Genomic DNA, 12,500 nt, shown 5'->3' with positions numbered 1-12,500 from the left:
GTCTTATGGAGGGCCTGGACGAGCGATGGTACTGCCAGGACGGGAGGTTGAAGTGTCGCTCGAAGCCTGCTCAACGTACGTGAACGAACCGAAGCATCCGGCATACGGGTTCCGGTGTCTCGTGATTGGGTACGAAAACGTGGAGCAACCATCAACGGAACCAGTGATCTGTGGTACCGGAGTCAGTCGTTCTGGTGACCAGCAGCAACAGCATCATCGTCGGCAAGCCAGCATGGAGCTGCAGACGGCCGGGTGTACGACCGGTGGTACGTTGATCGTGCTGGAACAGGAGCTAGCGCACCTGGGTGGACGTTGCAGTCGCAATTTGTTGCGGAAGGAGCTACGGTTCGATGATGATCCGGACGATCGGTTGACGGATGCGGAAGCGGCCACGATCGAGCGGTACGGTAGTTCGCTCCTTGCCAAGGGACTCATGGTACCGGATGCGATGCTGACCATCCGGAATGCCCTCGATTGCCATCTACCAGTGCTGTAAGTACAATCTTTCTCTCGCTCTCTCACTTTGTATCTGGGGTTAGAAATAGTTGGTCAGTAATGGCCACTTGTAGACTAGCGATTAAGCCCTTAAACCGGGCCGTTTTTACCGAGATCGAGATGAACCGGTTATTCGATCGGTGGGGGGCCCTTAGAAGTCGGTCTTGAGAGTGCCGACCGTTTCCAGCTTGAGCATGATTTGCGTCTCACGGTACGTGCGTGGTGCTGGATGGACAAGGCCCTGCTCCAGCAACAGCATACGCTGCCGCTTCTTCTGATGGCGATAGAACAACAACCCTCCGATCAGACCACCGATCAGCGTCACACCGAGCAACGTCGACAGCACGATGATCAGCACAAGATCCTGCGTTGCATCACAGCCTTCCTGCTCACGAAACTCTTCGATCGAGATGTAAGATTCCGGATCATTGTGCCCACTGACGGCGAACGGTCGTAGGAAGAAGATCTCCTGGTGCCACTGTGATGCACCGGCCAGGTTCGTGCTGTCACACGTCGCCAGTTCGGAAATCCGGAGTGACTGAAGATTGACGGTAAAGTTACGTGGAATGTGGAAGAAGCTGCTTTCAACGGGTGCGTTTGCCGGCCCCGGTACCACCAGTTCGTCTATTTGGTTTCTTTCCAGCACAAGCGCTGGTTGTGCGTTCCAGGCCGTTTCATTCGATATCACTAATCCTGGAGGTGGAAAGGAAGATTGGAAGTGATAAGAGAAAGCCAAACTTTTGAATACCACGTGTCACGTGTGCTTGCTTACCACGAAACAGGTTCGGTGATAGCTGCCCAAACACATTGCCAATCAGTGAAACGCGACTAGTGATGGCCAGCTGGAATGCTTCGTCGGCCATTGAAGCGTTGAACACGTTGTTCTGGAGCAGCAATTCGTTGGTGCCTGTTGAATGTCCCATCAAACATCAGACAACGTCCCCCTTTTTTTTCGAAGTTATGCTTATTACTCACTGCTCTCGGTAATGGCGGCCGGATGGATGGGCTGCAGAAAGGTGGAATCGGTAATTTGGATCGTTTCGGTCACCACAACACCTTGCCATCCCTGGGAAGTCCATGCGCTGTACATCGTAACATTCTGCAACAGAAGCTCCTCCATTTGGGCTCGCTTGAACGCATGGCGTGCGAATCGTCCGATCGCACTGTCGCGGATCGTGAGCTGGCGCAATCGAATACCGATCGCCAGTGGCTGGATTACACCGATAGAGGAGGATGCGGAGAACTGGATCGATCGTAACCCCGCACCATGGAACACATTCGCAGGCAGTTCCTCTATGTGGCAACGTTCGAAGTGAAGCTCGATCGGACCGAGTACCGGATGACGATCGCGTGGATCCGGATTGGGTGCGCGCGATTGGCTAGCGATCTCGAACGCAAACGATTCCAGCGTTAGCTGTTCGATGTTGAGGAACCGTACGGTGCGTGGTAGAAATCCGGAGCGCAGTGCTCGGAACGTACCAGTCGGAACCTGCAGCTGGCCGCAGTTGCGTATCAGTATGTTGGTTGCGACGGTGGTGGTCTCGAATGGTGGTAAGGTAAAGGCAACCTGCGCAACAGAGATACGAGAACAAGGATGATGAGTCAACGGGAGGCGAACCAGATTAGTTCCGAGAATTACTCCCGGTAATGTTTGCCTTGCTGCGGTACACAGAGGCAAGGCGCTGTGTTGACTGATTCACTTCACGCAAGCGCTCCACATTCCTGTACCTGTTGATCAGCTGCCCACTGAGGAGGAGCACTCTTCTGGCAATCGCACATCAGCACGCGATCACAGCTGGGCGTGCCACTGCACAATCGCCTGGCGCCCGGTTCACTGGCGATCCATCTTCTCAGCGCCTCACCATCGATCCGTTCACAGTGTAACGGTTCGAAGGTAAGCGGTTCCAGTTGCTCCTGTTCACCGGTGGTCACCGGCGTGAAGGGGCAGAGAATGGCCAACAGAAGCCAGAACGCCGGCGAACGCCGTCCCGTGAGCGATGCCATCGGTGATGCGCGAGATGGCGATGACTAGTCACGACTGTGAGGTAGCGCGGCAGGTACTCGAAAAAAGGGTTTCATTTATCAACGGGTTTTGTCACCCTTCCCGTTATGATAACAAATGGGTAGCACACAACGCACACATGCCAAGTGGACAAATCTGCTGTGCAAGCACCGACTGTCACCGTCGTCATATGCGGTACCGACGACGACGACGACGCCGTTTATCGTACGCAATGCTGGCGAAGGTTTTTTGCGATAAGATAAGAACGCACGGAAAGCACGCACACGATTGCGTTGGTGGGGAAAAGTATTTGCCTTTGGAAGGCAGCTGGAGGAGTATTTGGCAAAACCCCCAAAAAAAACCAAGGACATTCCGGAGTTATCGAAAGGACCGAAGATCACATCATACCGGCCATTTAGACCGTGTTTGGGAGGCTTGAATAGAGATCTTCAGTACGAAGTCTGTAGGAGTTGATAGAAATTGATGTTAGACAACATCAGGAATTGAATATCGTTTCAATGTTTAAATGGAGGCCGTTAAGTTGAATATCAGATCTACCAGGTCAACTTCCTATAGAAACTAGAGAGTCTTCTATACAATCTACACTTTACATTTGCTGTAATTAATGATCGGAATCTAAAGACAATTTCCTGTTATATCGGAGTCCTCATACAACGTAGAAAGTTCCTTGCAGTGAGGATCCTTCCTAACGAGGATATGGAAAATCTTACAAAAAATTTTCCTCTGGAACTCTATTGGAGCCAAAATTGAGTTCCTGCTCAATCGATTGATTAAGATCCTTTATCTAGGATCACTAAACATTCCACTTAGGTATTAATGTCCTTAAGTACCCTTGAATTCAATGAGAAGACGACATCCCTCTGCCTAGTTACACGTAATCCATATCAATTTCGGCTCAAAAGAGAGTAGAACTGGTAGCTGCGATTAACTTTTTCGTTATCGATCACTCGTTTCTATACACATTATTTATTGCCACCATACATTTGTTCACTTCTGCCACTGTCGCCACCATCCGGCATAGCGGTAATGTCCTCGATGCGCACCGTTTGCATACTGCTGCCGGAATGTTCCGACCGATTGCCATCTCCTCCACCGCTCGCTCCATCCTCGTCGATCGGTCGTTCCGTGGCGCCCTGTGTGCGCCTTTTCACTTTCTTCATCGGCAGTGCATAGGTCGGTCCACCGCTGCTACCACCGTCTACGGCATCCAGGTATGGCGGTCGAAGCATCGTTTTACGTTCCTCCTCATCACCCCCGTCACCGAGTCTAAAATCTTCGTCATCGTCGTCGTCATCATCATCATCATCATCCCTATCATCGTCACCGTCTTCGGCGTTACGGTTCCGGCCTGGGTTCCACGTGCCAGTGGTGCTTCCCCCTGCTGTTGCACACCCAGGTCGCCTCTGTACAATATCGGGCAGATTGCCCCCGTCCCCGAGGGGATTCAGTTGTGCCGTCGCATCAGCGATCGCGTATGGACTGATCAAGTTTCTGGTTCCTGGTTTTTTTGTGAAGGAAAAAGGTGCATGAGCTACGATCTCGCGTCATCCTGTGTCATTGGTTTTACTTACGAATAGTGTGCTGTAGTAGCTGTTGTTCGTCCCGTTGAATTGGCTCGGAGTAGATACCTTCCACCGGTGGTCCACCGAGCAGTCCACCATGATCGAGTGGTGCCGCATAATCTCCTAACAATCCAATCTCTGTCATGCGTACATTTCGTGGTGCTGCTGTTGTTGTGGCACGGTTGAGTTGTAGCTCATCGTAGATGTGATCGGACGGTTCGATCGGTGCCACCGTTGGGGGCGCCGTACCTGCTGCGGGTGGACCTAAATGACGGTACAGTATGTCCGTCAGGGCGACCATTTGATCGCCGGTGATGTGATGATCGTTTAAGCTTTGAATAATCAGCCCGATTAGCCGGACTTTCTCCTGCTCATCGTGTGGCACCCCGTTCGGTGGATTGAGCAGCTGCTGCATCGGAGCATCGATTTCGCACCAAACTTTGTGCCCGCACGATTCCCGTACCCAGTCGAGTGACGTCACAATGACACGGCGCTGCAGTGAGGTAAACGAGGATCCATTGTGCGTGATTGGCTCTCGCTGTTGGCTCACCAGGTAATGGTGGTTCGATCGCGTTGTCATGGATTCCGGTGTGCCCCCGGTTTCACGTTGCCCGCAACGTTTTCGGCTAAGCGCAGCGAGTGCCGTGCAAAGCAGGAACAGTAAAATGGCACCACCACCGACCAGAAACCAGATGCTGTTCCCCGGCAGCCAACTGTTTTGTTCCGCGCTATCCAGCGAATCGATGGCATCCAGTGGAACCATGGGTGGTGGTTTGTGATGTTTCTGATGCGCTTCTTGGCCGGAACCGGCCGCAGCATACGAGGAACACTTTTCCGAGCCCTCCTGCCGGCAGAACTCGTTGAGAAAGTACTGTACATTGACGCGCTGCTCGGTGCCACTGTGCCCGTCTCCGCTTTGATTGAAGCAGTAACGAAGGCTCTCCTCCACCTGGCACGAAGCAACGGAGGTCATTGCGTCGGAAACGGTTGCCGTTGTCGGTAAACCGAACAGCTCAGCGAGCCAACTATCGTACGCACAGTCACAGATGCGAGCAAAGTGCAGCGCCTCCATCTGGCAGTGGGCGCCAAAGCTGAAGCTGCGGGTGTGCGCCTTCGTGAGCGTGTTATTGCCGAACACGCAGTGCTGGCTAGCGGCGCCCGGTACGGGTTTGTTACTCAGCGAGAAGCCATCGAACTCTCCGAACGAGTTACCGGTTATCGTGACGTTCGTCCACTCGGTCTGGTTCAACCAATCTTTGCCCGTCCGGACGATGAAATTGTTTCTGATGCTCGTACGGACACTCGTGAACGTTAGCGCACCCGGGGCGATATTGTCGATCCTGAGGATAAGGAAAAGGATCATTAGGAGGTGACGGTGTGCGCTCTGATGCATCTACCACAGATACCCACGAGTTGCGCTCGAGATTGAACTCCTCTAGTCCGCTTCCATCGATGAACTGCTTGTCGATTTTGCTGATACTGCAATCACGGAAGGTAAGCGAACGACACAGCAACTGTCCGGGGATGGCTTGCTGGTACATCCGGTTGATCCGGCATCCGATGAACTCGATATGGCCCACCTCGTTCGCGCCCATGGCATTCGACAGGATATCACTAATGTTGCAGCGCTCAAAGTGCAACAGCCGAAGGGAGGCACCGAGCCGTTGCAGACTTTCAATGTTGGCATCATGGATTTGTACCTGAAAGATGAACGAAGCACGGTATTACGTTTTTTGGGGAGCGGGTAATCAACCTTATTTCCGTAATGGCATTGCAAGTTACCTTCGAGTTGTGCGAACCGTAGAATGCTTCGTCGGCAATTTGTAGCTTGGCCACGTGCTGTATCCAAACCTCGGCCTCGACTTTGCCCAGGAATTGTTTCCTCAAATGAACGTCTCTCACGTGCGTAATATTGAGCCGGTACTCGCCTACGGAGATAATAATGGAGCATAATTTAATACCGATCCGACGACGACGACCGAGCACCGATGGTGGCTGAGCTTTACCGCACGAAACGTTCCGATTCAATACGAGCTGGCCAAGGTTCGTTACCAGCACCTCCGGGTAGCTGCCATCGTTGTTGCAAAGGGCATTCTCGTGAAATTCAACGGTAGACCACCGTGACGTTCCATGTCCGCTGGCATCATCACCATCGATCCACAGCCGGTTAATGATATCGTGGCGGAAAAACTCGCGAGTGATCGAGAGCTGGGCACCGGCAATGAGCCGTATGTTGAGGGCCGAAGCATTCGGTGGGAGATGCAGTTGACCGTCGAGCACGAACCGTCGCCGTTGCTGCTGGTGCTGATCCGATGCGACCGTAGTGATCGTACTCGGTGCGACACCGATTACAGCGTTGGTGCGTGTTGTCCCATCATGGTCACCATCCAGCACGCAATCGATCGTCACGAACACACTGCTGGTGGTACCGCCACTGTTGCTGCTGCTCCGACAGGTGCAGAATGCATCCTCATTACAGATCGATCTACTGGCGGGCGTGCTGGCGGCACTGGCACTTGATCGGACGGAATCAAGAGTGTGCAGGAGCAGCAGCAGCAGCAGTACGATCGTGAACCTATAGCACCACCCTCCTGCCCGCTGCCGCCTGCTCCCACCGCCGCCCAGCGCCTTCATACTGCAGTCCTATCTGTGTAATCTTCTTCTCCCTCTCACGGTTTCGTTCACACTCGCGATCACACACATACGCAGGCACACGATCGGGCATATGCTCGGGCTGGCACTAGCGCCCTTCACTAATCTCTATGTCGCACGATGGCACCCCGTTGCTGATTGCGAGACGCTGTAAATGTCACATTTTCGGGTTCGCTGCAGGTGCACCGGACGATAACAGCACCAGCCCATGGATTGTGAAGGCATAGATGATGATGATGATGATGATCGTCGTTGCGTGCGTGTTTCTGCACGATCTTGAGATCGTGTCGTCACCGTCGTTTCAGTGACTCATTGGCACAAACACACGCCTGCTGGTGATGCTGCGAAATGGTTGCTTGGAAGGGGGTTTCTAGGGAAACAGAGAGCCGACGGCGACTGCGTCTTTATCTAGAGAGCGCACACGAATGGGTGATGAATTGGACGGGGGGTGCCCATATTTTCCTTCTGTTTTTTTACAGTAACCAACACCATTTGTAATTCATTTTTATCACAATTTGTTACACTGCGCACTACACGCTGTTGTTGTTGCTTTAAGCGGGCGTCCGGGGTCTGTGAAAAAGCAGGAAAGAAATTTATCAGAAACGGCATAAAAACGGACCCGGCCAAACCAGACCAGACCAGGTCAGGCCAGAGCAACCGTGTAGGCAGCAGCTCATCGCGAGTTTGTTTGTTTGGCCGAATGCGATATCTCACGCAGAGCGGCGTGGTATGTTGTTGTGGATGTTTGCGTTTCCGTGTAGTGCGGCGCGGTGCGGCCAATCGCTTTACATTCAATTAGCAACTAATCACTGTCTTGGCTCGCGCACGGACGGGAGATAGGCGCTGGAAGCTGGAGTGACCGAGGGGCGACCGAGAGGCAGCGATTGGAAAATTGCTCCCCGGTACCAGAAGGGATGGAATGGGGCGTCTGTGTCTGTTTTCACACCCCTACCACTGCCACTACCGCTATTCAGGGGACCTCGCTCACACCACCCAGCGCCACCGTGAGATCATGCACTGACCACCGTCGCCTATGCTACACACTTGACATCCGTCCGGTCGTCGGAAGGTCGGCCAAGGATGGGGTGGGTGGGAACGGCGTGAGGGCACCAAAACACAAGAACAACAAAACATAAAGATGCGTGATGAATGTCAAATCGACATCGGTGCAGGCCAACAACACCTCGGCCTGCAGCAGCAGCAGCAGCAGCACCAGAATTAGCCAGAACCGGATGTGACTCCCTTCTTTTCCCCTTGTTTTCCCACATACGCACACACAGCAGCCAGCTACACAGCCACAGACTCTAGGGATTGCGCACTCACAAGGGGGATTGGTTTCGTTTTGTATGTTACAATAAAATGCGATCACTACTCGCTGCTCCGGGCACGTCGCGATCAGTTCGATAGGGTAAAAAAAAACAACGCGCAATAGTAAACGATCGCAGCCTCGCGATCGCGACAACTCGCAACAGCAACAGGAGCGATGGCAAACCGCACCCACTCCGCTGGACGGACAAACAAACAAAGAGAGGCCGACCTGAACTTAACCACTCGCGCACAATGGACGCATAACGGTGCGCATGCAGTCGAACGTGGTCTACTTTTATTTTTGAAATGTATGATCTAGTATTCTGGTTTACATATCGACTGCAAGCTTCCTTATCGAATATAATTGATGTAACTAAAATGGTTTTCAAATCGAAATAACTTTGTTCAACGCAACACACGCGTAGGTTCAGTGTGCGCGTTGCCCAAGGTTGTTGCATTTTCTGTTTCGGTTTTAAAGTGTTCAAAATAATCCGTTTGCTGCGGGATTTGGGTGCCAGTGAGTTTTAAAAACTACCATTTTTCTATCTTATCACTCTCCACAGAGAGAAAAATTACGAGAAACAGTTTCTGCGGGACTTTATCTACGTCGCGGCGGGCTCCCCAGGGGCCCGGCTAGCCGCCTGGCTGCAGCCGGAATCACGTCTGGATCCGAGCCGCTGTGAAATAAAGATCATCTCCCCGCAGACGCCACCATTGCGCGCCGGATGGCCTTCCCATTTTCGGCTGGAAACACGGGACCAGTACGGCGAGGAAATCTTCGTTCCAGGCATTAAGGTAAGGATGACGATCGAGACTCGATAAAGCCAACGTGCGCCATCATGGCCACCATCACCAATAACAATCTCCTTTTCGTTCCCGCTGCAGATCGAGGTGAAGGCATCGTTGCGCCGTGACACATCAGTTAGCGCCATCACGCCGAAAGTGTCGCCCGGCACACCGACCATGACCACCCCGCCCTCGATACCGTACGAGCCGACGTACAAGGAGAAGGAAAAGAGCTGCCTGCAGGCGATCAGCGCGATGCGCCCGTATCATGGTTACTCGTTCGAGGAGCTGCGGCTGTACGCGGCGACCATTAACAGCACGAGCAGTACGGCGGCCACCGCCACCACCGAGATACTGACGGCCAATGATCTGGGTAAAAATAAGTACGGCTTCGTCTGGACGCCGATGGTGGCAGGCGCTTACGAGCTAACGCTGCAGATCGACGGTGTGCCGGTGGTGGTGGAGGATGAAGAGGAAATCTACCGCCTCGAGGTAATAGATGCGGGTGGTGCCGGAGGGGGAGTGGCAGGCGTTGGTGGTGTCGTTGGCGGCACCGCGGGTGGCGGCATTTCCGGTGGACTGCCGAAAATGGCGTGCGGCGAGAAGGGCATGCTGCCCAGTGGAGGCGCCGGTCAGGGGCTGAAGAAGGTGCATCCGCCGACGAAGCTGCGCAAGTTTCTGGCCAAGAACTCGGCCGGCTTGCGCGTGCGCCTGCATCCTACGCTACAATCGGAACAGATCGGTGTCGTACGGCCGAATGGGATTGTGGCCTATGGAGACGAGGTAAGTGGTGGGCTGTGGGTGGTCGTTTGATGCTGCGGGTCGGATGTCGGCTCAGTTAACGAGGAAGAATCAATTTAAATTCCAAACGCCTTGTTTGTGTGATTCCATTCACCCCGGTCGCTTACCCTGTATATCGGATTTTCGGTAGAAAGTAGCCTTTGATGACTCAGTCTAGCTCAGTTTAAATCAGTTTTACTCTATTTTATTGATTGCTCAATTTTAACGAAACACTTTAATTAATAACGTTTAAAATGCGATGACTGAGCATTTGGCACAGATTATTGCCGCAATTAATCTCCGAGTCATTTAGTTATGTATATGCGATTTCAAATTCAATTAATAATAGCTGTACATAAGTTACTGTATTTCGTTTGTTATTAATTTACCAATTCCATGTTGGTGAGTATATAATTATTCTCTCAATTATTCCCTCTAGACTCGATTGCCATGCTTGGAACACATAAATGAGTGTTCTTGTTAATCATTTGTTGTAACAATGGTAACCTTGGACGACTAGCGTATAACTGAGCTAGAACAGTAATAATTGAACCTCAAGACAAATGTTTCATTGGATTTTTTTCATTCATATTTATATTCATGAGGACTACTCTATGAATTATACGATTAGTTGAGTATTTGATCTCTTTTTTTATACAAAGCAACCAGCAGATTAATTAAAGATTTAAAGATAGTCAAAATATGATCTACCAAAAATTTACGACCGTATCTTAGGCGAATTGCTGTTTGAAATTGGCTAAAAAAACTGCTAAAATTGTTTTTATAGGTAAAGAATCCTCGTATGTGCAGATTTAGTACAATACCAGTACAATATAAATTCTCAATTGAACTATGTAATTTTAGAGAAAGAAGAAATATTATTCTTACCTCTTTGCTTACTAATTTACTTAATTCAATTATCTTTTGTAAAGCAAACAGCTTACAGCACAACCACACTTCATGAAACACAAATAGATCCATCTGATGCAATTTAATCGTCTCATTCCAGTTAGAGAACGACGATGGCGTGTGGGTGCGCTTGACGGCGGAATCGATCCGCGAACACTGCCCGGCATCGTGGTTCCCAGTGGAAGCTTGGTGTCTGCAGTACAACCAACATCTGGGAAAGACACTACTGCACCCGATCGTTGATCCTTGCTCGACGAAGGTCCTACTGGAGCATACGGCCGCCAAGGAGGAACCAGCGGTCGCAGAGGAAGTGGAAGACATCGAGCCGGAAACCGACGAGTGTGACGGTGAGGGAGATGGAGAGGAAAACGAAAACACCATCAACTACGGTGACTTCCGGAAGGCAGCATCGGCCGCCTTGTCCGAGGTGGTCGGTGGTGGGGCGAAGGCATTGCAAAAGTGGTTCCATCGGACCGGAACCGATCCTTTGATGCTGGATGAGCATGGATCGATGGTGAAACCGATGCCACCGTTACCGGGGCCACTGTCACTTTCAACGCACCAACAGCAGCAGCAAACTCAGCAATCCTCATCAGTTCTACAGTCCCAGATTCAGCAGCAACAACAACAACAGCAGCAGCAGCAACAGGATCAACAATCCGTTCAGCAGCATCTTCCGAAGCGGGCACTGGCCCCATCGGTAGCGGAGACACTGCGTGCCGTGTTTGCGGCCTTCCTATGGCACGAAGGACTCGTGCACGATGCCATGGCTTGTGCTTCGTTCTTGAAGTTCCATCCTACCATTTCGAAAACGGCCAGCATTGGACCGGGCAACGGATCGTTTGGGGCTGGTGCGCACCCGAATGGTGAACCGGTGCAGAACCCGGTGCTAACGCGCGAACAGAAGGTCCTACAGCGCCACTCGGTCGAGCTGTCGAATGCAACACTGGATGCGCTGGAACGCAGTGGGAACCGGTGCATCATCAACCGGAGACATCGGGGTGTTGGTGGTGGTCCGTACTCGCTGGTGGCGGAGATGGCCGGCAGTAGTCCAGCGTCGGTGATTGGTGCTGGATCGACAGGTGGTGGTGGAAATGGAGCAGGAGTATCGAATGCCGTTCCTCCTGTGGCTCTGCGTTGTCTGGTGCATCTTTGGGATCAACTTGGATCGAACTTTGTGCAGCTCGTCGAAACGAACTCGAACGATAAGCGTAACGATGAGGTGGTGAAGGATTTCCACTCACTGCCGACGGTTGGTGGTGCTGGTGCTGCTAGTGGTGTTCCGGCAGTGACCGGTGCAGCGAATGGTGGTCCCCTTGGGATCAGTAAGAGTGCAGCATCGTTGGCAGCCGCTGGCCAGGGTGCGATCACTGGTACGGTGAGCTCGACTGCAGCAGCGAACGGAACCGGAGCAACCGATGGAAGCTACTGTGAGCTGTGCCGGACGGTGCTACACTCCATTCCGGTCACGTACCATATGCGGTTGGCACATCCGGGCTGTGGACGTCCGGCCGGTGGCCAGGGTTACAACTCGAACGGTGTGTACTGTGAGGGCTGGGCCGGAGACTGTGGTGATGGTGGTCACGGTGTCTCGAGCTGGTATCTGCTGTGCGATGCGTGTCGCAAGCGTTACGAAGGCACGACACCGGTTCCGCTGCCAGTTTCACAGGCCCAGACCCTCACCGGTACCGCCGATCGACGGTCGGAACCATCACGATCGACACTTCCGTCGGAGCTGTTTGCGATGATGAAGGAAAATGCCTTCTTTCTGCTCGATCTCGCACCAGTTGAGCAATCGGGCTGCAGCAGTGGTAGCACCGGTGGTAGTGGCAGCAACTGTAGCACCAGTGCGACCACGACTGGTGTGGCCGGAGAAGGATCGCTGACGGAGGTGACGACGGATGCTTCCGAGTGGCCCACACCACCGGAACGGCCCGCCTGTCTTGGTACGTTCCTCGAAACGGCCGATACGGTCCCGTCGGTTT

General features: G+C 52.5%; 3 protein-coding genes across 4 annotated transcripts in view; 1 reads left to right on the top strand and 2 right to left on the bottom strand.

Moving 5' to 3' along the window:
- The window catches only part of LOC126577732 (E3 ubiquitin-protein ligase highwire), a 26,812-nt gene that overhangs the window by 9,321 nt on the left and 4,991 nt on the right, over positions 1 to 12,500 (top strand). The window contains exons 9-12 of the mRNA XM_050239594.1: positions 1 to 492; positions 8,604 to 8,835; positions 8,926 to 9,609; positions 10,616 to 12,500. The exon at positions 1 to 492 is cut by the window's left edge and continues 1,670 nt beyond it; the exon at positions 10,616 to 12,500 is cut by the window's right edge and continues 896 nt beyond it. Coding sequence (XP_050095551.1) covers positions 1 to 492; positions 8,604 to 8,835; positions 8,926 to 9,609; positions 10,616 to 12,500 — 3,293 coding nt within the window. The remainder of the gene's footprint in view (positions 493 to 8,603; positions 8,836 to 8,925; positions 9,610 to 10,615) is intronic.
- Positions 503 to 2,533, bottom strand: LOC126577730 (uncharacterized). The gene is made up of 4 exons (XM_050239591.1): positions 2,224 to 2,533; positions 1,471 to 2,062; positions 1,268 to 1,402; positions 503 to 1,188 (listed from the first exon to the last, which is right to left on the bottom strand). Exons 1-4 carry the CDS (start codon positions 2,497 to 2,499, stop codon positions 647 to 649), a joined length of 1,545 nt encoding a protein of 514 aa, XP_050095548.1. The 5' UTR covers positions 2,500 to 2,533; the 3' UTR covers positions 503 to 646.
- LOC126577729 (uncharacterized) lies at positions 3,448 to 8,233 on the bottom strand. 2 transcript variants are annotated; one of them, XM_050239589.1, is made up of 6 exons: positions 8,007 to 8,233; positions 6,087 to 7,302; positions 5,863 to 6,008; positions 5,491 to 5,780; positions 4,090 to 5,420; positions 3,448 to 4,016 (listed from the first exon to the last, which is right to left on the bottom strand). In XM_050239589.1, exons 2-6 carry the CDS (start codon positions 6,712 to 6,714, stop codon positions 3,481 to 3,483), a joined length of 2,931 nt encoding a protein of 976 aa, XP_050095546.1. In that variant the 5' UTR covers positions 6,715 to 7,302; positions 8,007 to 8,233; the 3' UTR covers positions 3,448 to 3,480. The 2 variants fall into 2 exon arrangements, with proteins under 2 accessions (XP_050095546.1, XP_050095547.1); XM_050239590.1 differs by having other exon boundaries at positions 8,056 to 8,233.

Source organism: Anopheles aquasalis, chromosome 3 (genome assembly GCF_943734665.1).
Source record: "Anopheles aquasalis chromosome 3, idAnoAquaMG_Q_19, whole genome shotgun sequence".
NCBI lineage: Eukaryota > Metazoa > Arthropoda > Insecta > Diptera > Culicidae > Anopheles > Anopheles aquasalis.
This window is presented reverse-complemented; position numbering and strand designations above follow the sequence as displayed.